Consider the following 26,322-nt stretch of genomic DNA (forward strand, 5'->3'; position numbering starts at 1 on the left):
TGTTTCTAAAGCCAGTCATATACGTTTGCCTATACCCAAACAACTTTGAACATTAGACTTGTTTCATTATCATAAAACCCTACTGCATAAAATCAACTGATAAGATTGTTTAAATAATGTATAGCTGTAAGCCTAGATTTACTGTGGTTCAACCCTGTAAGCAATAATTATCTATAATATAATTATCATAAGGAGTTTATCACTAGAAGCTCTGTAATGTTATATTATTCTACAGAAAACTGGCTTTGATATATTTGGTATGCGGTTCATATGATCACAATTCAATTTTATCATTGATTGAGTTACTAATGAAGCTTCATTATACCTTATTATAATGTTAATTAATTAACTATCCACAAGAAACCCTTACGTAATAATAAACATGTCCAAATATTTACACATAACTAATGGGACAAAATTGTCCCATCTGGCGGTTCTAGTGAGGTTGAAAAGCCCGTCGGTTCAAGTGTTAAATACTAAACTCCAATGGAAACCACCAGCACCGAAGCAAGAGAGATTTGAATAATGGTCGATGGTGTTGATATCCATGTGTTGTGGTGTTGATATCACATGAAATTAAAATGATAAATGCTCTTCGAGAAATTTCACTATTTGTATAATTTTGCTTGAAGTGGTAAGCTTTAACCACAACATTAACTATAATTGCACCATTGTATGATATTTTTTGTTATTTATAAACTAATTTAACATTCATCAAAATGAATTTTTCTAATCTAAAAATCTAAATAATGAAACCAACTGTCAAATTTAGACACATTTCCATCTCAAAATCCGTTTGCAATAGGATTCGCGTACTACCTGTTGTGGTAGCACTATGGGCAAACCAATCATGTCACTGATAGAAAAGATCGCATTGCTTGTTAACACTGTGTTAGCGGTAGTGATGGGAAATTTTTAACCACAAAATAGGAACGGAATTAGATTTTTTTCAAAACGAAACGGAACGGGTAGGTTCAATACGTTCGGTTGATACGTTCGTCTATATCACGTGCATCGAATGCAAAGAGTGGCACAAAATTTAGGTTTCCGTGTGCAATACTGGTTCCAACTGATCTTCCAGGGTTTCACACTTTATCTCAAGACCGCGGGACCCCTTCCCGAATCTGTCTTAGCCAATGCCAAGACTGCGGTATGAAGCTTGAAAACGTATCGCTCCAACCGTTTTGACTGAAGCTACCGTTTCTACCGAACCTGCTAAACGTTCAAAAATTTGTTTAAGGAACGGAACGAATATACTAGGTTCGCTTCCAAAACGCGCATGATTTGGCATTGAGTGGTTATGAATTGCTACTAGCTGATATCACCGGCCAGTTAATTCAATCCAAGTTTTATTTTTATTAAAACATGTGTGTTCATCACGACTAGGTAGCCCACACACTAAAGAGGAACATGTTTGTTGTCCATCAATAATTAATTGCTTGTAAATTAATTATTATCTGCTTGTATTGCATAATATCTTAATAATAGCTATCTTTATTCGAATGCTACATATGTGATATTTTATCATAAAATATTCTCTTATTCAAACAAATTTGTAAATCAATACAAATCACAAATATGGCACGTAATGAAATAAAAGTGATTAACTTATTTTTAAATGAAACTTTAACCCTGATTTTCTCGTAAAAACTTTCTTTCGAAAATAAAGCATGGAAGCGTAGGAAGCTAGTGTTATATTTAAAAATCGCACTCCACGCTGTGGGTTCATTCGATGTCCTATGTGTGTATGACAACTCCACAGACTAGGTCCGTAGCCAGTTTCGCGAAGAAAAAAATAAACATTCGCTCACGGCGATATCGGTTAGCACATTCAGTGCCACAACGACAGCAACCAGCGAAGATCGCACACGTGAAAGCTTTTTCGCCAATATAACTGTCTGGTAGCAAGTTTTCGCTATCAGTCTGTTTGTGATCAGCACGCTACATTGTACGATCGTTGCGATCCGTTAGTGAGATTGTTAGAGTGACAATTGTGTTAACATGAAGTGTGCGTTTGAAGTGCTTCAGATTTTGTAGGGCAATACGTTTTTTTCTATAACTAATCATTCAGCAGCTTTGTGGTAACGTTTGTGATTCATTATGTTATTTATAAGCCGAAATTAGTGAGCTTGCTTTCCAAAAATGATTGCTAAATGATAAGATATTTCCTTCTGCGAACAAAAAAAAAATGTAACATTACTTTCCTACCGTACATTTTGTTTGTGATTTCTGCGTGAATAGTTCTGGAAGCAAAACATTCCAGTGTATATCACGTTCGCCATTGTAGTTAAATTTAACGAACGATCACGGTCGCGGAAAACACAAAGCTGGGAAAGCACTCTAAAAGTTATTTGCAACGGTCTAAAGATTATCATCGACCATAGCTGCGATTATCTACTGCTACTGATTCACTCATCTTCCTGTTCGGGAGCCATTCAAGCTTGTGATACCGATAATTTAATTAGCAACTAGGGTGGGCTTCCGGCATACTACTAATATTCAGTCGCATTTGACCCGTTCATTAAACAGAAAAGCTGTTATTTGCAACCTCATCACTCAGTATAAATAAACTCCCAGTCCTACATAGTTTACTAAATCATTCATTACAAACCAAACACACATATTTACAATGTTTTTGCCTTGTCCGTTACAAATTTTTCGTAATAGTTTACAGTGTATGACAAATTTGCTTAATAAGTTGTCTATTAGATTAAACTGGCCTTCGTATTGTTGTACGTTTACTGCCTAGTTGTCCTTAACATGAATCTTTGGTTGATCACGGATGGTTTGGTACTCTGTGGTAATCTCGTTAGTGTCTCTCTTTTATGACCATAATGCTGTTTGTTTATTCAGCTTTATGGAAATGTCTAGTAACGCAAGCCATTACATAGTGCACAGTGTAATCTTTGTATACTTGCACGTATTAATCTAGGTGACGAAATATGCGTTATCGTTGTTAAATACCCTTATTAAAAGTAAAATGGTTGTACATGATACAATAAGTTTGTGGTAAACGCTTGACATGAAGTGTTGAAAATTAGTTATAACATTATACCAGTGTTCTTAATGAACGATACATTCAACACTTCATACTTTTGAGCGTCTACGGAAACATTCATCCGGTGCGTGAAACCGTGAAGCCCATTGCTCCAAAGTAATTGCTACACACATGCTCGAATTACCACTCGTTATCATACGATTGTCGCATCGGGACCGTACTCATCTAAATAATCTGCTCTGCAATGCCACACACAATAACAAGGCTGTAATAAGGTTTTACCTAACCTGCAAGGTTAACATTGCAAAGATGCGTTGTGCCTACGGGTAACAGCAAAAACCTTCGTTTCTAATGACATTTTTACGCTTCTTTGCTAGCTTCCTGTATTACCTGTTCGCTTATCTACCCTGGCTACGATGGCATCGCTATACACCATTGCATTCAGCCTCGTAAATGTAGTAACAAAGCTTGTGCCCTACAATAACGTCAAAATGTTGTTACCTTTGCCAAAAATCCAAGCCATCGGTTGGACCTGTTAGTAGGTAGCGTGCTTTTAGCTTCCTTCAGATGCAAAGATTATGGTTTGATTGAGAAACAGTTTATTAGCATAGCCTAAGGAAAACAACATTCATCAAACGCAGACAACATGAAACCGCAAGGTGCTAAGTATTGCTAATATTTCCTTGTCCTATGTTTTCTTTTTTTCAGAAACTTCCACTACCTACGCCTTGTCACAGTAGAGTGCACCAGCCAAGTACTTTGCGACAATCTGCCAACATCGACTAGTTCATGCTATGATCGAGGCAACTGACCTCAACTGTGCGAATTGCCGGTAAAGCGTGAGGAGCCATGGGCAGCTGGTTCGGATCCGAACGCGCGTTCGTTTAATATCAATTCTAAACGCGTTTGAATTGAATGGTTCGCAAAATAAAATAATATAACGCACGTGATGGTGAATCTTCCGTCAGTTCATGGCTGAGAGAGGTATATAAACTGCGTTCAAGTGTGACACGTTCCGTGCGTGACTGATCATTCGTAGTTCGTTAAAAGTGTGAAAAAATTGTGTTAAACAAGTGAACGCATACATACAAAAAGGTGTATATTCTTTTTAGTGGAACATTTAGCGTTAATATTATTTTTTACAAACTTCAATCATCTGTAAAGCAACAACACCTTAAGCATGTACGGGCTGCTAGTCCATTTCATTAAAGCGATAGGTAAGATCAAACATTTATTTATGATGTTTTAATTTATTATTGTATAAAATTTATATTTTTAACATATATTGAAACTGGAATAACATATTTTGCATTTTCGAATGCATTAAATCGTTATTAAACAATTCACGATACAATTTCTATATTCGTACTACATGAACATTGACCATACAATTTATTGAATTATATATTTGTTTTGTTTGTAACACCGTGGTGTACTATACCCAGGACAATCCTTCAAACTCTTTTATCGTGTTCTTGCATCGATGCTGAAAGTTCAGCGTGCTGCACTACGACATGGTCAGGGTTGTACGAACTGGCAGGAAACCATACGGAAAGGATTGGTTTCAAATATATATCACGATCCTTGGATTGATTGACACTAGACTCGCGCACTAGTTTGAACGGAGTTGTTTCTTGCTCCGGAACAACAGACGGCAGTGTGGTTGGCACTTCTGTTGTTGTTAAAGCATCGGAAACATCATCTTTTACTGGCGCAGGCAAGTTAGATGCTTCCACCACAAACCCATCCACGTCATTTACCGTGTAGTTCACTTTCTGGGTAACGTTGTTGGCATCGATATAGTGATAGGCACCGTATACCGTGCCATCTGCGCTCTTCAATTCCACCTTAGCCGATGATCCAGCATTGTAGCCATACGCGTACTGTCTGCAATCCTGCCCAAATACCAAATACTGGCTGCCAACTTCCGATAAGCTTGGCAATTCACACGGACCGGGTGCAGCGTGGATTAGCACCGCAAACGTAAGAAGAGTACCTAAAATCAGGTGCATGATGGACTGATTCAACTTATTGACTGATGCTATGAGTTGCTCAACACTCAACATTTATACTTTTGCTTAATGCTTAGTTTGGAAGAAATTATGGCCAATTCCATTCATTTGTTCCAATAACGAAACATAGTTTAAGCATTAACCGAACATTATCCCAAAGGCATCAGCTTATGATCGTTGTAAGTGATTAGAATAGGGTCAATCAACCGTGCCAACACAAACAGAAGTACAAACAAAGAATGTGCTGAATAGAAGTGCTGAAGCCTATTATTGCCCTCATCATGCGAGAGCTCTTACATCTACAACGACAAGACTGTGTAAACTACGGTTACATTTTTCTACTAAGTTTAATTTAGCAATCATCTTATACTCGTAATCCTTTCATTTTGATTATTGTAAATCTTATTGTGTACAGCAGTTCATCTCTGCAAACAGTGCTTGCTTGACTTAAATCACATTACATATCGTTCTTACGACATTCCGGACATTGGCAACTTTGGCATCAGCTTCCCGTTTTCTTTAGCAAAACTAGCTCGACGAAGCTCAAACTAGCCTTCACTTTAACTGGCTATTCAAACATACACATACTATTCAAAGTTCGTGTTATTTCGATTTGAGCAATCAAATTGATAGCACACCAGTGACCGTAAACTTGTCATCCGGAGGCAATGATCGGCTAAACAAGCTTACGCAACGAAGAATCATTTATGTATACCGGTATGAATGTAGACACATACTTGCAACATCCCGTGAGACGTGCACGAGCCCGGTTTTAGGCTTTGCGCGGCTTGAAAAATATCGACATTTTTTAAGTGCGTGATAAACTTGTGCAGCAACAAAATTCAGGATGTATTTGTGTTTATTTAGTAAATACAGGTGTTCATTTAGTAAATACAGGTATTGGTCAAGTGGCATTCAAGTATTATTCAAGTGGCAGTTGCATCGTTCTTTGAAATCAAATCATGGCAATAACACAGCTCATACAAAAAACGTGTTACGTTATAATCGAAATAATAACAGAAATAGTCAATTGGCATTTGGCATTTTAAGTTTACCCTTCCATTCCCCAATAATGAGTCAGTATTACCAAAAATCAAAACTAGTAATTCATTTTTATGAAAGTCCTCAAAAATATAAAGAAGTATAATATAAAACTCATAGTACATTTAATTACGTTATAAAAAGCCATGCAGACATATTTACACTATTTATACAAGTATTGTACATAGTCAATACTTGTTATTTGTTACTATATCGTGTTTACTGTTTTAAATCGTGACTGTTACTGATTGCTATGGATTTTTTATAGTTGGCACGTGTATTGGCACAAATTTATATCGCTTTAGATGAGGGAGAACAGTAGCTAAGGTTGCCATAACCAAACAATACAACGAACTAAAGCCATTAAATGCACAAATCTCCTTCTCCACCATCCACAATCACAATCTCCTAAAGCTCGCTTTCCAGCACACAATTACGTATATTCTACTCCGACCATGATTTTGCATCATGCAGAAATCGTTAAAAAAATCATGCTTATCTTTTAAATTAATCCATTCCGTGTATTTTCTTTTATAAACTCGCAGATCGCATACCGACCCGGTTCAACGTGTCTATTATGTTGTTTATGGCATGTCTCATCAGCTATATGTTACGAGTAAACATGTCTGTCAATATATTGGCAATGGTGCAGCCAATTCAAAGCAACATCAAACAATCTGCACCCTTGGACCATAACAACATATCTGATGGAGCAACTAATCAAACAATGATCGAAAATTCAAAAGTCCCCGATGTAGGTGATTTCTTCATCTTGTATATGATTTCTACGAAATATCATTTTTCCGTACAAAGCGTGTGGTTGTTTGTGTGTGTGTATGTGTGTGATTTTATTCAATAGCCTTTTCTTTCTCTATTATTTTAGTATGGTCCACGATATAATTGGAGCTCTCACGATCAAAGCATCATCTTGGGCGCCTATTTCTACGGTTATCTGATATCGTCGCTGCCGGCCGGTATTTTTGCGGAACGCTTTGGCGGACGTAATATGGTTGGACTGTCGTTGGCATTTAGTGCACTCCTAACCGCATTAACTCCCCTAGCCGCTGACAATGGCATGTGGGCCACTATTGCCAATCGCGTGGCGCTAGGAATTTTGGGTGTAAGTAAACATGGTTTCAATCTATCTGAATGCTCGATATTATTTCCAAACAAAAATGGATCGTAACTCTCTTTGAAGGCTTCGATAGCAAATATATTTAACCAAATCGCGTCGGATTTGAACAGCAATGCACAGCGACAATATAAGTGAAAGTAAAAATTACCTAACGAACTCATGATTATAGCACCAATGTTTTATATTTTTGTTTCTAATTTGATTGTTTAATTTGATCTCGATAAATCAGTGGTTTTCAACCTTTTTGCAGCTTTTCTTCCCATGTAGGGTGCATGTAGGATTGCATTCCCCCCTTACAAGTTCATGAGTGGGGGAGAGCGTGGCCATCCATGATATTTAGCGATTTTTTTATCCGAAATTCTCCACCGGTTGAAAGCCGCTGCGATATTATTATTGTAGCACACTATGGGAAATTGCTACTAAATTATTCAAATACTCATTACCGTCCTTTAAGATTGGATTTTGTTGTTGTTTATCTTGGAAACAGTTCAATATGCTCGCATTCACATGCATGTTTCTTTGTATGCGTAATTATACAGCTATTTCACAGCAAAGTGAATTGTAAATGTTTGTGAAAGTGAGGTTGGCCCAAAGCGAAATAAGCTGCTATTTTGTTCTTAGCCTCAAGAGTGTACAGTGTTTAATTCTAATCGCAGCTATATCAAATACGAGTAGAATAGCTGTGCTTGCATTGTTGCTATTTTTGCATTCACATAACTTTTACTTATGATCTAATTTTGTTTTGTTTTGTTTTCATTATAAATTGTATTATATCAGGGCTTTTTGTATCCGGCATTACACAACCTCATCTCTAAATGGGCACCCCCAGACGAGAAGGGAAAGTTCGTATCGGCTCTCATGGGTGGAACATTTGGCACGGTTATCACGTGGCCCCTGGTCGGCGTTCTAATTGAGACGCTCGGATGGTCCTTTGCATTCTACATTCCAGCAGTAATCTCTGCCATCGTAGCAGTGCTATGGTACATTATTGTAGCCGACAGTCCATCAACCCATCCTCGCATAAAAGCGGAAGAGAAAGACTATATAGAAAAGTCACTCGGCGACACAATCTCGAAATCGAAGCTCTTACCACCAATTGCATCACTTGCTACATCGCCACCATTTTTGGCCTTGCTAGTGTTGCATTTTGGCAACCTGTGGGGCTTGTACTTCTTGATAACTGCAGCACCTAAATTTATGAGTGAGGTAAGCCCTCTAAACATCTACGGGTTTAGCAATTTGTTCACTGTCTTAATGATTTCTTCATCCAACAGGTACTTGGATTTAAGCTTGCCAAAGCAGGATTCCTAGCGGCACTACCATATCTAGCAAGATCATTGGCAGCATTTTTATTCGGAACAGTGGGTGATTTGCTTCGTAAAAATTCGATTATGCGCGTCACTGCAATACGCAAATCCTTCTGCTTATTCTGTAAGTGTCTTATAAGAACTCATTTCATAATAACAGAACAGTTACACTTTATCTTCGGGCCTATTGTTAAATCGTGCGAGTTGACGACGACTGTCTCACGCCGCAATAACACTATATACATAAAATGAAATATCAAAAAAAACAAATTAATGTTTCATATATCCATGATTATTAATTAGCAAATTTGGTTGATTACGCATATCGTTTCATATCACCAACTACATCACAAGGCTGGTTGTCTCGCTTTTGTCTGAAAGATATACTTTATCAACATCATTAGGTCATTCATAGCTCATTTACATTTTAAAATCCACGCCATCCTAACCAACTTGTAAACGGACCATACGGCAAAAAAAAACCATACTGTTGCCATGCCGTGTTACGATCGTGGTTTCGACCTGTCAATGAAAATGTTGTATGAGGTGAAGCACCTTGAACCAGTTCAGGTTCAAGTGCTTTTTTCCAGAAAACTCCCTCAAACTGGCGCTCGACAACAAGTTCAAGCTATTTTACAAACATTTCGGTTGTTTTGTATACAATGACACCGGCACGAGGCTGTAGAATTTCCGTGCCACAATATAAGCTAACATTTGCACAAATGTACAATGTTTCTTGACATAGTTGATATCTTGTTTTCCGGAGAAACCCATCTTTTTAATACTCATATAGTTCGTGCCGATGCATTTCGATCGGTATCTCAAGCGATACCTTCAAACAAATTCATATACAGTGAGCTGCGGATATCGTTATGGAATAGTAAATTCACTCACCACTCATCTTTCCACTTGCACGCATAATTGGTGCCAATTTTTGCAAGGAAATTGCCAACATAAACATTCCAGTGTACAGCTTTCAGTTGCTTTGACGACCTATAAATAGCCCCATGTTTAGTGGAGCGATATAGGCGATCGATCGGCCATAGTGCGCCTTTCGCATACACCATACACTCCATCGTGCGTGTACATTCGTACACTCCATCGTGCGTTTCTGACTGACTGAGCAACTACTGATTCCATTTTAATTGCAGCTCACATAATACCCGGCCTGTTTCTCGTTGGGCTAATCTACATTGGCTTCGATCCATACGTTTGTGTCGCCATCATTACACTCTCGCTCGGGTTTAACGGTGCATCTACGATGACCAATCTCCAAAACTCCCAGGACCTGGCGCCTAACTTTGCCGGAACGCTGTACGGTATCATTAACTTTGTCGGAACGTCTAGCGGCTTCATCTCGCCCATCCTCGTAGCTCACTTTACCGTTCAGCAGAGTACTATGGAAGAATGGCAATATGTTTTCATAATTGGTGCCGCGGCTTACATCGTTCCTGCGCTCATATTTATCGTCTTTGGTTCAGGACAGGTACAGAAATGGAACGAACCGAAACAAACGCAAGCGAATGCAGAGTTCCAACACACCTAAGTTTACGACAAACCCCCCGAAGCTACATTCCCACACAACTCTTTCTTTTGCCACACTCTTTCCTTCTTCTATCGAATCTCAGGACAATTTACTGTCGATAAATCGAACCCTACCGTCATACGGTAACACTCCCAACCATACTAACGAAAAAGTATTATTAGCTACGAAAGGCAAACTCATGCTCATGATGGTGCTCATGAATTAAATTTAGCTATATGACTTATATTAGATTCATTTATATATGCATTCAAACCAGTCCCCTAAGTCTTGGTTATTTGTATATTTGTATCAAACGTATGTCAGTTATGTTAGCGTCGATATAATAACATAAAAACATAAAAAAATTGTTCAAAAACTTCGCATTTTTGCCGTCGTTTGAGAATCCCGTGATACTTTTGGTGAATCCCATCTTCTTTGTTCCAAACGAACTAAACTGGTTTAACATGGAATAATAGAATTAGGCCACTCTAATATATGGAGAACTTCACTTTCGTACAAAACAAAATTTAGAATATATAAGTATCTCATGATCAAAATATTTTTTATGCAAATAAATTGTCCAATTAAGTATTTTACAAAAAAATACTATGATAGAAGATAATTATTTATCGATTTCATAAAAATAATTCACGACCTGCTAATTGCGTAACTTGTATTTAAACATAGTACAATTAAAAATATTCAAAGTGGCTCATTTGAGAAAAAAAATAATGAAAACAATGCAAAAATACTCTAAAATAATAAACATAGTTTGGAAATAACAACAGTAGAACATCCCATAAAAAAATGTGTATGCAAAATAACAATGAAATACCCGTAAAATGGTTCCGAGAAATAAAAAGGGGATCTTAAATTATGCTACCAAATATATAATTGAGAAATTTTTAAAACATAACTAAATTGTACAAAAGGACCAGAGAGGCGAATGCTAAAAAGCCTCGTAAAAAAATAAAACAACAACAACAAAAAGTACCAGAACTCCTTTAAATAAGTCTAAATATGTCCAAATGCGCTAACACCTCCAACAATGTTTGTGGTTCCTCCAAATTTAGGTTTTGAAAATATAGGAATGGAACCGAAGTAGTTAAATTTGAAAAAGAAACGGAACAGAGCCTATTCGATTGTTGTATGGGATATCTTTTCTTTATGTAAAATATAATATAATGTTATCTTGTTTCAATTCAAAAACAATTATATCAAAAAAAGAAAAATGAGAGAGGTTTCAATCTATTACGTAATTTTTTATGTGTGGGTGGGGGGGGGGGGGGTGATGGGCGTTTTGGAGCGCACCAACGGCTCTGTAGCCGGCTCCGCTCGAACGGCTCCGGAGCCGGCTCTGCACCAACGGCTTCGCATTCACGGCATCGGAGCTGCCCGCGAATCAACGGCTCCGGATCAACAGGTTAGGACTAACGGTTCAATAGAAACGGCATTGTATGATAGCGCAAAAAAAACGAATCTACATTCTCGCAAGTGTAGAAGCTAACACCCGATATGATTGCACTATTGACATTCATACAAGTCTATAGTTTGGTCACAATGTTAAAAACTTATCGATTCCTTTCAACATGATTTACTCAGCTATTTACGGAACTTCTCAATTAAAACTTTATTAAAAAGGTTTTTTTGTTAGTGCACTGTGGTAAAACCGGATCCGGAGCCGTGGGTGCGGAGCCGTTGGTGCGGAGCCGACTCAGGAGCCATTGAAGCGGAGTCGGCTCCGGGCCGGCTTTGGGGTCGTTGGAGTGGATTCGGTTTCGAAATTGTCTGAAGCCGGTCGGAGCCGGATCCGCCTTCGGAGCCGTTTTGCCCATCACTAGTGGGGTTTCTTGCATGTTACAGTTTGTTGCACTAGGGGCAGAGGGGGTCGAAAATTGGAAAAATTTGCGTTACGTAATAGATGGATAACCCATTACACTTGAGACATTACATTCGATAGCATACAAAGATAGTCATGTATATGGGTATCCACAAGGATTATACTGGAACGAGTAAGATGTGTTGCTAAAAATACATAAGGAAAAAGAGATCTTTTGAAACTAAGAAGATAATTGATCGTGTGGGTTATAAATTGGGGATTGAAATTCATAAAATGAAACCATTTGTGCCTAAAAAAAACAGAAAACCAAATTTGATTGGAATCAAATTCGTAATATTAGCAAAGTTGTTTTACTTGGATTTTAATTTTGTTTAAACTAATTTGTCATGGGTCATGGGCTCAAACCACAAATTTATATTGCCCCCATAGCAGGACTAACTATACTGATGTATATAACCAGTAAGTCACTGACACAGGCAGTGAATTTTACAAGATGGGAAGTGTAGTCTACGGCACCCTGTATGGAACAGAAAAATTCAATAGGAATTTCCAATGTGAAGATCCAAGCCATTTATTCCTCTTGAGTGCTTGATACACATTAGCTATTAGTACATGTGTGTACGCTTGTGATGGGCGGGTCGACCCGAACCTACCGGCATATCAAATGCAACCCGGAACACTCCAGCTCGTTACTTTGGTTCCAGTAGGTTCCATAGCACTTACTGCATATGAGCATATGAGATCCCGGTCCGTGAATGCAACGAGTTCAATAGGTTCATACGATTCTGGTTAGTTCATACGAGTTCAGTAGGTTTAGTAGGTTTGGTGTTAGCATACTAGTTCGATAACTGCATTCAAATTCAGTAGGCTGTGTTCTTACTTACTGTGGTTTAACAGACGGCGAATGTAATGAAAAAAAGCAAATCTTTTTTAATAAAATTCGCCGTCTAGTATGCCCTATAAATAAAAAAAAAAAAAAAAAACAATTTGATTCATCGTTCTCCAATGGATGTGGATCGTATCGATGGATATGGATGTTTCTTTTTTGTGTTTATTGGATGGCCGTACATCAGCAAATTTGTGCCCATCAGGCACAAGTCTAATTCTAGAGTTTTGTTGTATTGCTCTGTGAGCGAATCAACTTATCAAATGAAGGTAAATTATACACATCTGTACAGTATGCCGTTAACATTTACCAGTCATATCACTTTCGCTCTAATCAAGCAATACATCCGGTCTATCATATTTCCAGGCACCATTGTTGGAGTACTGTTTGTTATACTGTGAAAGCCACATGTTTCACACGAAGAGCACGTTTGAAACTTTTTTGGTAAAAAGTATTGCTACGTGACCAGAGCATTGATAACACGGAAGAAAATCATATCACTTTATGGTTTGTTTAGTGATTGTGAAACAATGCATGTTAGGTAGTGCAGCTTATTTCAAAGACGATACAGGATGTTTAATATTTGTAAAACTATTTATTATCTACAGCTATCTTTACACATTACTTGCAAACGCTCACCTAAACAGACCGACACAATCACTGGATTGTTTAAGCAGCACGCAAGCTTTTTTCGCAAACGTAGGAAGGTGACATCAACAGACTCTAGAAAGCAATTATAAACGTAATAAAATCAGCGATGCAGCTATTTCGACAATCCTTCCGGTACACATTTTTTACTCATTTCGTTAAATATGTAACCGTGTGCGCAGCTGAACTTATTTTCATCACACATGGGCCTGCAATATAAACGGTAACAGAAAAGATTATTTGTATTATTATTGTTTTTTTGTAAAGTTGGTTGTAAATTGTAGCATATTTTAACCATGTATACTCACAAGCCACGTTTGCAAAGATAATATGAGCGTCGATCATGCGGATCGTGAAGGATTCCATCGCGAGGACAAATCTTCACTCCGAAAGGTGCAGATGGAACAATTGGCTGCGCTCCAACAGCTTGTGCTTGAATTTTTACTCCAGCAGTTTTGGCTCCCGGCATGCATGAATGCTCTGAGTATAGCTGAGCATTCAGATGTTGGGCAGGCGTTGTACAAGGGCAATGTACAGGATGTACTACCTCTTTCGGAGCCTCGGCATTACCGGTCGCCATAATTTTGACACACTTTTCACACCCCTGGCAACATGTAGGTGGCTTCATTGTTGGTGGAATCATGGGGAAAAAGTGAATGACAGGTGGCGCCATTGTAGTTGTCGTCGTTGTAGTTGTAGTAGTTGTTGTTGTCGGTGCATTTCCTGTAGCGACTATTTTAATTCCTGACAGCTTGCACGGACAGCATGCTCGGTGATGCTCGACTGGCGTAGAGGCGCAATGTGTACATGGCTTGGAAGTACCAAACCCTTTGCACCCAGTGCATGCAGTGTGTCCCGGAGGATGGTTATTGGTATGTTCTGAAAACAATTTGCATGCCCGTGAGTTGTCTACGGGAACATTTTCCGAGAACAGTTGTACGGTGGGCGATACGGGGTTTGGTTCGCTAAACACCATAGAAGGCATATTGCTTGTAGATAATTGGGGAGGAGTCATATCTACACCCTGACCAATTTCCATTAAACCGTAAATCGTATCCATAAAATCTTCATGATACTCATCAGATCCTGAGTCTGTGGCACCATAAAACGCTTCAAACCCATCTGTAGAAAATTGATCATTCATTTCTCTTGTTAACGACGTCTTATTTATGCTGTAATTCAGTGGACCCGATTTGTGTTGAACATTGCTAGATGGAAAATACGTTCCAGTGCTTGGTTTGGAGGGCAATACTGTCTTTCCATATGGGTTCTCTTCTTCTACATAAACAACCAGTGGGTCTTTGCTGTTAACCTCACTGTATTGGTGGTAGTCTAGTTGTGATAGTGGCGTTAACGATGGCGAATCGTAATGATAGATCTGTGAATCAGTAATCACTGAAGGCGGATGGTACTGTGAATTCATTGCCGCTACCACTATAGCTGTAAGAGGATACTGCCCATCTCCACATATATTGATCGGATCATCTTCATCGTAATAGAACACAGCCAACCCGCCAAGACCCTGCTGCACTACAAAACACACCTTTTCTTTAACGGACTTTTCATTTTCGTATGAGTACCAGGATAAATCACGGAATGCATAAGGGCTTCGAACATTGCTGTCCCAAATCTCTAGCGACCCACTGTACAGTTTCCGACAGATTTTATAGTACGGACGAATCTTTAGCTGCAGAGCTGGTGTACCCACCCGATACTCATTCTGAATATACAACTTGTACGTTAATGTCATTGTTTGAATTACAATGACAATTTTCCCGCAGCTCAGACCAGCCATCTTCCATCGATCCACATGGTAATCCTGTAATAATAAGAATGTGCTTATACGTTGCAATTGATTGCAATGGTCATTCATAAGTTGATGCTCACAATGCTATTGGAAGACCCTGGACTGCATGAGTACAACGGTGCTATGAATGATGTTTTGCGTAGTTTTCTAAATTCCGTCGTACTCAAGATAACGTAATCTGCATACTTATCCAGTTTTTCCACCGGATAATTCACCTCAATCACGGACGGTCGGCTAGGCACAGTCACCGTTAACACCAATCCATTCAGATCGCAAGCAAGTCTCAAATCCCTTAACAATCGGACGTACTGATCCTGTAAAGAAAAGTTCGTAAGCATACTGGCGGAACCGATTTTGTAGTGTACTGCCATACCCTTTCCTGAGGTGCTGGATAGAGCCAGCCCAAATCAATTCCATGGAATCCATGAGCTAGTGTAAACTCGACCAAATTATTCACAAATGCAGCTCGCCGTTGATCATCACACGTTAGAAAAGCAAACAGCTCAGAAGGGACTACTGACCCCCCAAAGGACGCAATTATCTTCAGACCGGACTTCTTGATATTGATTCCTTTTGAAATGGAGAGAGAATGATTTGAAATGTCGTACTTTTACACAACACTATTATTATAATAAATGAAAAAAACTCACTGTTATCGTGGAAAAATGGTAGCGGCACTCCATCAGGACTTATTAAAATGTCTGTCACAATCAAATAACCACACTTCAAATGATCGACTTTCGTCATACCAAAGTTGCAACTTTTCACAGTAAGAAACAAAACCGGCGCCGTTTGAGCACTATTCACCCCAATGTCACCAAGAACCAACCAGGCTGCTATTACACCTGCCAATAGAGCTAAGCACGTAGAATATTGTTTCGCACCCATCATCGTTGTCTTGTTGCAGCACACCGAATAATTTCTATCGCTCTGTCTGCAGTTACGCACCGTCCCGGCCAGTTGCACCGTGTAGGCCAAACCATGCGACTTCAAACTAAAATGTACACGCTGGATTGCAAGGGCTTTTATAAACCACAAGCTATCTCGCTGTGCGAAGGGTCAAACCTGAGTGTTTTAACTGCAAGCTTTTGCAGCGATGAAAGCCCGTACGACACTTTTCTCGACTTTTTTGTTTTGTTTTCAAACTGTCTGTCGTGTGTTGTATTCATGCAATGCGACGTGCAAAACGATACACACTGTTCTCACCCGTATAAAGAAAACAAACAACGTGCCTTGAACTGCGTGCGGAACGTGCAATTCGGATTTTTGACGATTCGCACCCGTTTCCTTGAAACCCCAGGAGATCCCGTTTACGAGAAGGAAAGGTGCAAAGCTCTTCCGAAAACTACCGACCTTTTTTCTACTCTACTTCAATTACGGATAGAATGTGATGTACCTAAACATTTGTTTCTTCTGTATGTACTATACACCGATAACACTCCGGTAAATGGTTGCAGCGAAAACAAATGAAACGTCATATCTGGTTAACAATAATCGTATAAGAGGTTTTGTACCGCTGAACAGATCAACCACTTTCCAACGTGGTTAATAATTATCATGTTGCTCTACCAACTAAAAAAACTGCAGTTTACGCACGTCTTAATGTGGCATATTTGAGCGTATGTTTAATGTCGATAACACTCGTTGGAATTCCGTTGGTCGAGTTTTTGGGAGATAATTTTAGGCAAGCTATAACAACTCCGCAATATACTGTAGCAGCTTTATGTTCAAATGCATATTTGATAACTTTTTCTATTCTACTGCGGTAAGCGGGTTTTCTACTTATTCTTAACTTTATATGGTTCTTTATTTATTTATTAATTTTTTTAGTGTTTATTTGCACTATTTGTTCTGGGATGTCATTAGTTTAACCCATCCTGTTAATTTGTCAATTAGACTTCTATTCAGGAACACATGTTATTCCTTGTTCCTTGTATACCACACGTACATGGTAAGCCAAATTTTCGCTTAGGGACTATTGCAATTAAATGTTAACTTATTATGTTTCTACATTGTTTATTGTAACACTTTGTAACATTTTTCTTTAAATTATAATTATTCCTTTTTTTAAATTAAGCCTAACTATCTTAGCCGTTCTTGGCCTGCCTAAGCCATCGATGAGGTTTGATGGCTATACTCATAGTCAGTGCAGCGTATGGGGCTCGCTCCCTTCTTCTTCTTCTATTTGGCGTAATGTCCTACGCGGACGTGCCGGCCTATACCGGCTTTCGAGACTTAATTCATTACCACGTAGCCGGATAGTCAATCCTTGCTACGGAAGGACGGTCCATTCTGGGCTTGAGCCCATGACGGGCATGTTATTGAGTCGTTCGAGTTGACGACTGTACCACGGGACCGCGTAGGGGCTCGCTCCCCACGGGGCTTGAATCTATGACGACCATGTTGGTTGTTTAGTCGTGCGATTTGACGACCAAACCAATCCTATATAACTGTTGTTACCAAACTCAAATAATGGATATCACAATCCTATCAGCACGCTTATGTCTATTACATGCTTCACATTCAAAATAACGGTGACTTTGATATAGCTTTTGAGATTTAGTCAAATAATTCAATTATCTAGCACTCCTCCACCTTCTGATTCTAGCAAATTCATATTTTATTATAAATGTTCATTGGCATCAAGAATTAACGATCTGTTTCTGTTGACATTTGAAAATGTTCTGATCTGATCTTATTTCAGAATATGTTTAGAAAGTCTTGGTGCCATATCCTAGTTAAAAAACTGTTCTCTAGGTCATTAAGTGCCTGTTACAATCTACCATCGAAGTAAACACTCCAACATCACAAGTTGAACCTATCCAGCGTAACAGAGGAGATTACAATTTAAAACACCATTTATCCGGGCTCATTGGGACTTGACCTCACTGGGATACTCAGATTACAAGGACAATAAGTACAAGTGTCAACACAATACTTACTTACTTACTTATCACCAATTGTCAACACAATAAGTCACCATTAATTTTGACTATCATATCTGACCAGCACGGATATACGGAGATCCGGATGAAAGGTAACCGCATAAACGGCGCGACGAATTCACGACTAAACTCTACAACCAGACGGCTATCGGCGACTTTGTAGCGGTCTAAGAGAACATCGATGGTGAAGTGGATGGTGAAAGGAAAAATATATCAGGTTAAGATTATATTCCTTAACTATGCATGTAACAGCAGCAAATTTTTAGATTCTGCTAAAAATCGTTGTTGAGCTTTTTGTGTCGCTTTTGTTTGATCGGATCAGTTTTGAACTGTTGTTCACAAAATTGATAAGGTTCTCATGGCAGTTTCAAAATAATTTTTGAAATTTTTTTGAAAAAAGTTTTTATCTATCTCTTATGTATTTTCTGCAAATCGCGAAAAACGACTGTCCATATAGTTGTGGTAGGCGCTGTAGCGTTAAATTATGTTACATAAGAAGCTGGTCGAAAAATGGCTCTTTTAGTATTAAGGGTGAACCCCAATTTATTGGTAATTAATGATAAAAAAACGATCTGTGCTTTATGTAAACTCTTGGTGCCGAGAGGGCCTGCCTTTTTCCATCCTTTTACACTTTTTAACACAAATAAGAATGCCAAGAGCGGGAGAAAGATTACCTTTAGCAAGCTTTTTCGAACGTAAGCCGGCGTCGAAGTTTCAAGAAGCCGCGCCATCTATTGGATTTTTTACACCGTTATCGCTTTCGCAACAATACGTGGTTTGTAAATTATAATGGATAAATAAACTAAATTAAAAAATATTAAACAAAAAAAACTTATCAAGTGGAGCTCCTAAGAACTACGTACAAGGGCGATTTTTTAGGCCAAAATTCAAACACCTTTTCTAAATGGTGAAATTTCAGAAATTGCATAACTTTCAGGAGCTTAGCATTTCGCCTCGCTTCGTAATTAGTCAAAACATATTTCATCAGCAATAATTACCGGCACGTACCTGCCTCCTGATAACCTGAGGTCCTCGAATATCATTTTAAAACTAAACATAGGTGATACGTATTATTTAAGTATTTGTGTAACCAAAAGGTAGATACATAAAAATTTAATATGAATATGAATATAAATATAATGAGGTTCAAATTTTGCACGAAATTCCTTTCCTCTAAAATAGCTCTATTAGTCCATAGATCAATACAAAGAAATCTTAAAATTAAAATTTATTTATATTATGATTATCAAGGGAATGTTATCAATGAGTTTATAGATCCAATACATCCGGCCAAGGCATGTCTCTGTACATAACTAGTAGGCTTGGCTTTCAGTGAATTATTACACATAGCAGGATAGGCAAAAGTCCTACGCATATGAGTGCACGGTCCATTCAGAGCTTGAACCCAAGACGGCAATGTCGTTAAGTCGTACGAGTCGTACCAGACCGGTTCAAGCTATTGTCTACGGGGGCCAAATCGACTCAGTCCACCTACCGTTAAACCCGTGACAATTAATACCCACTGGATTGATAGTTTGATTATTGTATATTTTAAATTCAGAATACTAAAAGATAAACTTTACATCGTCCTCCGGCTCAAAAACTCTCGTATTCATAAATCAATAGAAGGTAAAAAATCTATTCCTATGCACACTTATGTATCCCAAAGAATAATGCCATGAACTTTGAAGTTTTTTTACTTTATAGTTGCCGATCACAATGGTGGAATAGTCTCTACTGAGACACTATATTTATTTTATTTTATTATATAATTCTTGTCCGCCAATGATGGCCCCGCAATGGTAGCGCAGACCTTCACTAATAGTGGACATAAATGTGTGAAAATCAACTCCTGAATAGAATAAATTAAAACTGCGTGCCATTGCTGATATCGGTTCATTTGCCGCATAATTATTGTCATGCCTATCAACATACAAAAGGGACGATAAACGAGGACTAGAGCGGGGAACGTGTATGTTCACTTTGCTTAATAAGCGATGTGCGTCAATTTCTCCTTTTATCAGTTTGGCCATAAAGATTGTTTTAGCCTTTTCACGCCGCTTCTCTAACGGCTCTTCACCTAACAATAAGCATCTTGTTCTATAGGGTAGCGTGTCACCATTTGGCCACCTAGGCTTTTTAATCGATATCTAGAGATACTGGCGTAAATGTTTGTATTCACTATTACCCACGGTTTTGCAGTGATGGAAGATCCACAATATTCACTTGAAACCAACTGCATAGCCTGTAAAAGCGATTCACCCTGGCTATTACTGAAACGTACGACTCACGAAACCGTTTGTTAGCGCATTCGGCAGAACGCTGAATCCACAACATGAGCTTTTTCCAGTCGTTTGCTATTCTCTCAATCGACTAGTAATACTCTCTTCTCTCTTTTTGCCGCATATACTCAGTGAGAACAGTGGAAAAATGTTCAATCAAAAAAAACCTTTTTTATATTTAGCAATACGTTGAACATTACGTTATAGAATATCACAGTATAATACTTACAAAAACAGCACCAAAATTTATCTGGATCCAATTTGTGCCTATAGTTTTATGTAAAAATATAGAATTTCAAAAAAGGTCTTAACTAAAAGAGGCATATTAACAATAGTAAAATCCCTAACCGATCACACTAATGAATAGGCTCTACTGCAAACTTAAGCTTTGATAGAGAGATTTTCAACTTAAGAGATATTATTATGGCAAAAATTTGCTTCCGAGCGGAGGTAAAAACTAAAACTAAACTAATCTGTCTAAAATATTTGACATACACAACAATATTATCGCTTCTAGCATTCCGTAGCAACGAGTTAAAATTTTCAAATAATTTTAACTTTTAATAACGTTGCTCAGAGTACCATGCGCATCACACCAGAGAGAAGAGAGAAGCGCGTATCAACAGTCGAACGAGAGAGCAGCAAATCATTGGAAAATGATCATGTTGCGGATTGCGATGCGTGCCCGATCAATTGCTCTACCGAACGCGCCAACAAACGGTTCCGTGCGTCGTACGTTTCAGTAATAACCAGGGTGAATCGTTTTTACACGCCATTCAGTTGATTTCAAGTACATATTGTGGATCTTCGATCACTGCAAAACGGTGGGAAATAGTGAATACAATGCTTCTATGGTAGTGTCGCTTAATGTAGTGTGTGAATACACCCAGACTGTTGGATAAGTGAATTACGAATCACTTCGTGTAAGCTCATAAAACCATGTTGTATTGTTTGTTTTTAATGTTTTTAATATCTTATGTTTCGTCTTGTGAGATGTTCCCGAACAGTTATTTGTGTTTTTCTCTGCTATCTTCGCCAAAACATGAACAATATACGAAGCCTTTAACTGAAATTTGCAAACGATTAAGTTATATTATAGGCATTCACTTAGAGATATCAGCGGCTGTTGACAACGTAACCAAAATGAATGGAGGTCAAGCTAACTGCCACGGGCTAGTGAAGCGAAAGGCCTTACCCTTTATAAATTCTGCACCGGAACTGGAATTAAATGTCGACGTATTCACTGGTCATTAACAGCATGCCATTGAATACAATCTCAGACTGGAAACAACATTTTAGTACAGTTTTTTTTTTATAAAATCTGCTTCTACATTTGTTTTCGCTTTGCTTTTGATTTGCTTCTTTGCTTTTGATTTGCAAATCATTAAACAAGATTGACCTCCATCGTCCCACGATCTTCAAGGATGAGGTTACGTAAGTCTTTGCAGGATCCAGTTTTTTTAGTGACCATATATGCATGTTATGTCAATTTAATCGGCTACATACGTCCATTGAACCTGCATTGTTGCATTGGATAGTGCTGACGAAGATGTGCATAAAACTTACCAATCGTTTTTGTTTGATTTAATAAAATGAGATATTTAAAAAATATCAGAGAGAATAGTTTAATGTGATATTTTAGAAAAAAAAATAATAAGAAGTCCTACCGATAACATGATACAAAAGCGCCCTGCCGTAATGGCCGTTTCTCCTTTTACTTAAGTATTTATTCAAGTACGAATATTTCGCAATACTGTCATATTTGGAATGAGTTACTGATGTGCATTTCAACATATGAAACTACTTGTTGGTTTAAGGTGTGATGTATAATGATTAAACAAAACGTTCATCAATTTTGCCATCAAAATGTTGGTTCGTGAAACTTGGAAGGTGCTAATTACTAATTATATATGTATCGTACATTGTTATCATACTGGGTACATTAATTTCAGCACCGGCAGACTGTGAATCCAAAAATTTATATCTCCTACAATCCTAGAATAAAAGTTACTGTACATACATACATAAAAAAATAAAAGAACTCACTTACAGCAACCCCCTTACGTTTTCATAAAAATATCCCAGAAAACAGCAGTCTATTGTGTATTTTTGAAAATAATATTAGAATGGTTTCGGCCATATTGTATTGCTGAACAATATGGTACACGTCATTAGAATCTGATAACTCAGCATAAAATGCTACAACAATTATTACACCAGCAAGCACCAAATCGTGCAATAAGTCGTGCTATGCATCGAAATCATGTCATTAGGTATCATATAAATCCATTTTTAGAAGAGAGATTTAATACAGTCTGTACAGTTTTTACAGTCTGTGTCCGAGTCATACTGTACGCTAGAGGTTTCTACATTATACCATCGTTTATGTCGAACGTTGTTTGGTCATGCTTCATCCGTTAGTGGCTATGACAAATTTCACCACAACTAACAATCAAATTTGAGCAAGTGATTGATTGACCTATTCAATGTTTTGCACTTAGTTATTATATACGACAATGACATTGAAAATAATGGCAGCACATTTATATATTAATACTGCCAATGTCCAACATATATTGTAAAAATTGATCAGCCTTTTTTTAAACGAGCTGCATTCCACAATACGCTAAATTAACTGTTTCAAAGGTTTCAGAATCGTTCTTACGACTAATAAATTATCTGTAACTACAATTATACAATATATGAGCTTATGAAATACTGATACGAACTGTACAAACATTTATTGAAAAGCATCAAGTACCTTTCATTTGATGCATAAAATAACAAGTTACTGAAAACGTATTTTTTTCTCTTTGTATTTTAACGCTCGGTAATCACTGCCTTTAGTGATGCAATTTTGTGTTTTCTGTTGTGATGATGTATCTCAATTTTTTAAATATATTATGCATCAGTTACCAAAAATACGGTCAAAACCGTAATACAGGGTTTCCCACGATTTATTGGTTGGTTCCCATCAATTTTTGGTGGGTTCCCATATTTTTTTGGTGCGTTCCCACGATTTTTTGGCCGTTTCTCAGATTTTTTGGTCCAATTGTATTGATATCCTATCGGATAATACCAACAAATTATGGGAACGAACCAAAAATCTATGGGATACGATAAAAAAAATCGTGGGAACGCACCAAAAAATCATGGGAACTGACCAAAAAATCGTTGGAAACCTTGTAATGTAAATTTGAACAAATAAAAGATGCCAAATGAAAGGAAAGGACAACTATTTGCAACACATGCAATAATAATATACTTCAAATAACATCACCGTGAACGCATCGCCAGCATTTGTTTATAGCGAATTGTATAAATTTAAATGTGAATATGTTAAACACGCAAACACGCAATTGTACACGCTTTTGGTGTAAAACACGCCAAGTTTCGATTGAAATTTTTGGAATCCAGCTAAACAAGGATAAAAAAAACATATTTTTAATTTAATTTAGAGAAACATTAGCTTCTAAAGTTCTTTTGTCGCAAAATAAGCAATTTGGTAACAAAGTAATAATATAAATAATAAATAATAATCAAATAAACAATGAAAATAAAAAATATATAATAATAATAATAATAATAATAATAAAAATAATAATAATAATAATAATAATAATAATAATAATCATAATAATAATATAAAAAAAAAAAAAAATAATAATAATAATAATAATAATAATAATAATAATAATAATAATAATAATAATAATAATAATAATAATAATAATAATAATAATAATAATAATAATAATAAATAATAATAATAATAAATAATAATAATAATAATAATAAATAATAATAATAATAATAATAATAATAATAATAATAATAATAATAACAATAATAGTTATAATTACAATAGACTCAATAGACGAAGAAGAAGCAGAAGAAGAAAACTGATTACAATGAGGAACATATCTTTACATGTCTTGATCAGCTGTATAAACATCAACACAAATTTGATATTAACATTGCACTTTCCCTTTGCAGGAATGTATTTTTAAGTTTTGATTTTACACCTTTAATCACATTCAACCGAAGCGAACATGATAGTTAGTACCAATGTTTTCAAGGGTATGTACCATAAATACAGCATTATATTACATTTGACTAATAAATTCTCTCTTACTCTTTAATCCCGTTTTATGAAGGATCGTTCCCGAAACGAATGATAGTAACAGTAATGATATTTGTTGCATGTACGGCATCGTTCATGCTACGTGTGCATATGTCGATAAATCTTCTGGCAATGATACAACCAACCGTATCAAACGACAGTTTCATTATAACGAGCAGTACAATCGCGATCTCCTCAAATCAGGAACACTCCAATGAAACATTCACCAAAGATGATAATCTTGTCGTACCTACTCTAGCCGTGCCCGACTACGGTCCTCGTTACGATTGGAAACAAAACATACAAAGCCACATCCTTGGATCCTACTTCTATGGCTACCTGTTGACTTCCCTTCCTGCTGGACCGCTTGCAGAGCGATATGGTCCTCAGCGCTTGATTGGATATTCATTCCTTCTCTGTGCGATTGTTACCGCATTGTTTCCTCTACTTGCCGCCATCGATGTGTGGTGTGTCATAGCTGGACGTTTTATGATTGGTTTTCTCAGCGGATTTGTGTATCCCACGCTGCACAACGTTATCTCACGCTGGATTCCACCGAATGAGAAAAGCAAAGCTGTGGCTTGTATTGCAGGAGGAAGCACCTTTGGCACTGTCATTACATGGCCGTTTGCTGGCCTGCTAACAGAACACTTCGGTTGGGTTTACGCATTTTACGTTCCTGCTTTGTTGTCTGCCTTGGTTGGAGTTATTTGGTTTTGGCTGATTGCTGACTCTCCAAGAGATCATAAAACAATCACAAAGGAGGAACGAGATCTAATAGAAGCATCGTTTGGTAGTACAGTATCGAAAACTAAGGCAAAGCCACCGCTGGGAAAAGTTGTCACATCTTTACCATTCGCAGCACTTGTTCTATCGCATTACAGTAGTTTTTGGGGGCTTAACTTTTTCGTTACACAGGCACCCAAGTTTATTAACGAAGTACTTGGCTTTAACCTAACCAACGCTGGTTTCCTCTCAAGCTTACCCTATTTGGCACGCATGTTTTCGGGATTTTTCTTCGGAATCATAGGTGATGGTTTGCGACGGAATGAAACAATGACTGTCACTGCTCTACGAAAATCATTCATCGTGTTTTGTAAGTCATCTTAAACTGCTTATATTGGACATACTTAATTATGATTGAGTCGTCTTTTACAGCACATTTCCTGCCAGGAGCATTCTTGATCGCACTTCCTTTTATCGCACAGAATCCAATCGTCACCGTGTCATGCATTATAGCTTGTCTCGGTTTTAACGGTGCTTCAACGATTACTAATTTAGTGAATGCACAGGATTTGGCACCGAACTTTGCTGCCACTTTGTATGGCATGATGAACTTTCTTGCAACGACGGCAGGATTCCTAGCACCCATGACAGTAGCTTTCTTCACATCGGAAAAGGTAATACCTGTATTTACATACCTTGTTGTTCGTTTAGTAGATCATATTTATTACCTATATCTGTATTTTTAGAATACTATGGACGAATGGAAGTATGTGTTTCTGCTTACCGCTGGGTTTTACATCGTTTCCGGTATCTTTTTTATTGCATTTGGCTCCGGTAAAGTTCAGAAATGGAACGAAATTAAACAACAACCAGCTGCAGTATCTACAGAGCCTGAAGTCCTAAGTGTAAAGTAATAGACAAAACTTTGTAAATTACCCCTTTTTGTGTAATATTATGTAATAATATATGATATTCCACTACGTTGCCTACCGAAAATCATAAGAATTGTGTTCATAATTGGTTTCATGTCATCACAATTGCAACAAC

General features: G+C 37.5%; 3 protein-coding genes across 10 annotated transcripts; 2 read left to right on the plus strand and 1 right to left on the minus strand.

Moving 5' to 3' along the window:
- The first annotated feature begins 1,838 nt into the window (after nucleotides 1-1,838).
- LOC121599894 (sialin-like) lies at nucleotides 1,839-11,223 on the plus strand. Of its 5 annotated transcripts, none has more exons than XM_041928015.1 (8): nucleotides 1,839-2,081; nucleotides 3,376-3,540; nucleotides 3,707-4,215; nucleotides 6,597-6,805; nucleotides 6,935-7,171; nucleotides 7,964-8,392; nucleotides 8,461-8,617; nucleotides 9,645-11,223. In XM_041928015.1, exons 3-8 carry the CDS (start codon nucleotides 4,179-4,181, stop codon nucleotides 10,037-10,039), a joined length of 1,464 nt encoding a protein of 487 aa, XP_041783949.1. In that variant the 5' UTR covers nucleotides 1,839-2,081; nucleotides 3,376-3,540; nucleotides 3,707-4,178; the 3' UTR covers nucleotides 10,040-11,223. The 5 variants fall into 5 exon arrangements, with proteins under 5 accessions (XP_041783949.1, XP_041783948.1, XP_041783950.1 ...); XM_041928017.1 differs by lacking the exon at nucleotides 1,839-2,081 and adding an exon at nucleotides 2,127-3,292; XM_041928014.1 differs by lacking the exon at nucleotides 3,376-3,540.
- Nucleotides 11,224-13,507: 2,284 nt separating this feature from the next.
- LOC121598996 lies at nucleotides 13,508-20,402 on the minus strand. 2 transcript variants are annotated; one of them, XM_041926400.1, is made up of 6 exons: nucleotides 20,337-20,402; nucleotides 15,850-16,044; nucleotides 15,573-15,769; nucleotides 15,280-15,513; nucleotides 13,701-15,211; nucleotides 13,508-13,601 (listed from the first exon to the last, which is right to left on the minus strand). In XM_041926400.1, the coding sequence occupies exons 2-6, from the start codon at nucleotides 15,944-15,946 to the stop codon at nucleotides 13,508-13,510; spliced, it is 2,133 nt and encodes a 710-aa protein (XP_041782334.1). In that variant the 5' UTR covers nucleotides 15,947-16,044; nucleotides 20,337-20,402. The 2 variants fall into 2 exon arrangements, with proteins under 2 accessions (XP_041782334.1, XP_041782333.1); XM_041926399.1 differs by lacking the exon at nucleotides 20,337-20,402 and having other exon boundaries at nucleotides 15,850-16,227.
- Nucleotides 18,625-26,264, plus strand: LOC121598998 (putative inorganic phosphate cotransporter). Of its 3 annotated transcripts, none has more exons than XM_041926406.1 (5): nucleotides 18,625-18,919; nucleotides 24,423-24,506; nucleotides 24,584-25,645; nucleotides 25,708-25,949; nucleotides 26,022-26,264. In XM_041926406.1, exons 2-5 carry the CDS (start codon nucleotides 24,479-24,481, stop codon nucleotides 26,187-26,189), a joined length of 1,500 nt encoding a protein of 499 aa, XP_041782340.1. In that variant the 5' UTR covers nucleotides 18,625-18,919; nucleotides 24,423-24,478; the 3' UTR covers nucleotides 26,190-26,264. The 3 variants fall into 3 exon arrangements, with proteins under 3 accessions (XP_041782340.1, XP_041782339.1, XP_041782341.1); XM_041926405.1 differs by lacking the exon at nucleotides 18,625-18,919 and adding an exon at nucleotides 21,136-21,349; XM_041926407.1 differs by lacking the exon at nucleotides 18,625-18,919 and adding an exon at nucleotides 21,136-21,250.
- The last annotated feature ends 58 nt before the right edge of the window (nucleotides 26,265-26,322 follow it).

The sequence above is a fragment of the Anopheles merus genome, chromosome 3L, assembly GCF_017562075.2.
Source record: "Anopheles merus strain MAF chromosome 3L, AmerM5.1, whole genome shotgun sequence".
Classification (NCBI taxonomy): Eukaryota; Metazoa; Arthropoda; class Insecta; order Diptera; family Culicidae; genus Anopheles; species Anopheles merus.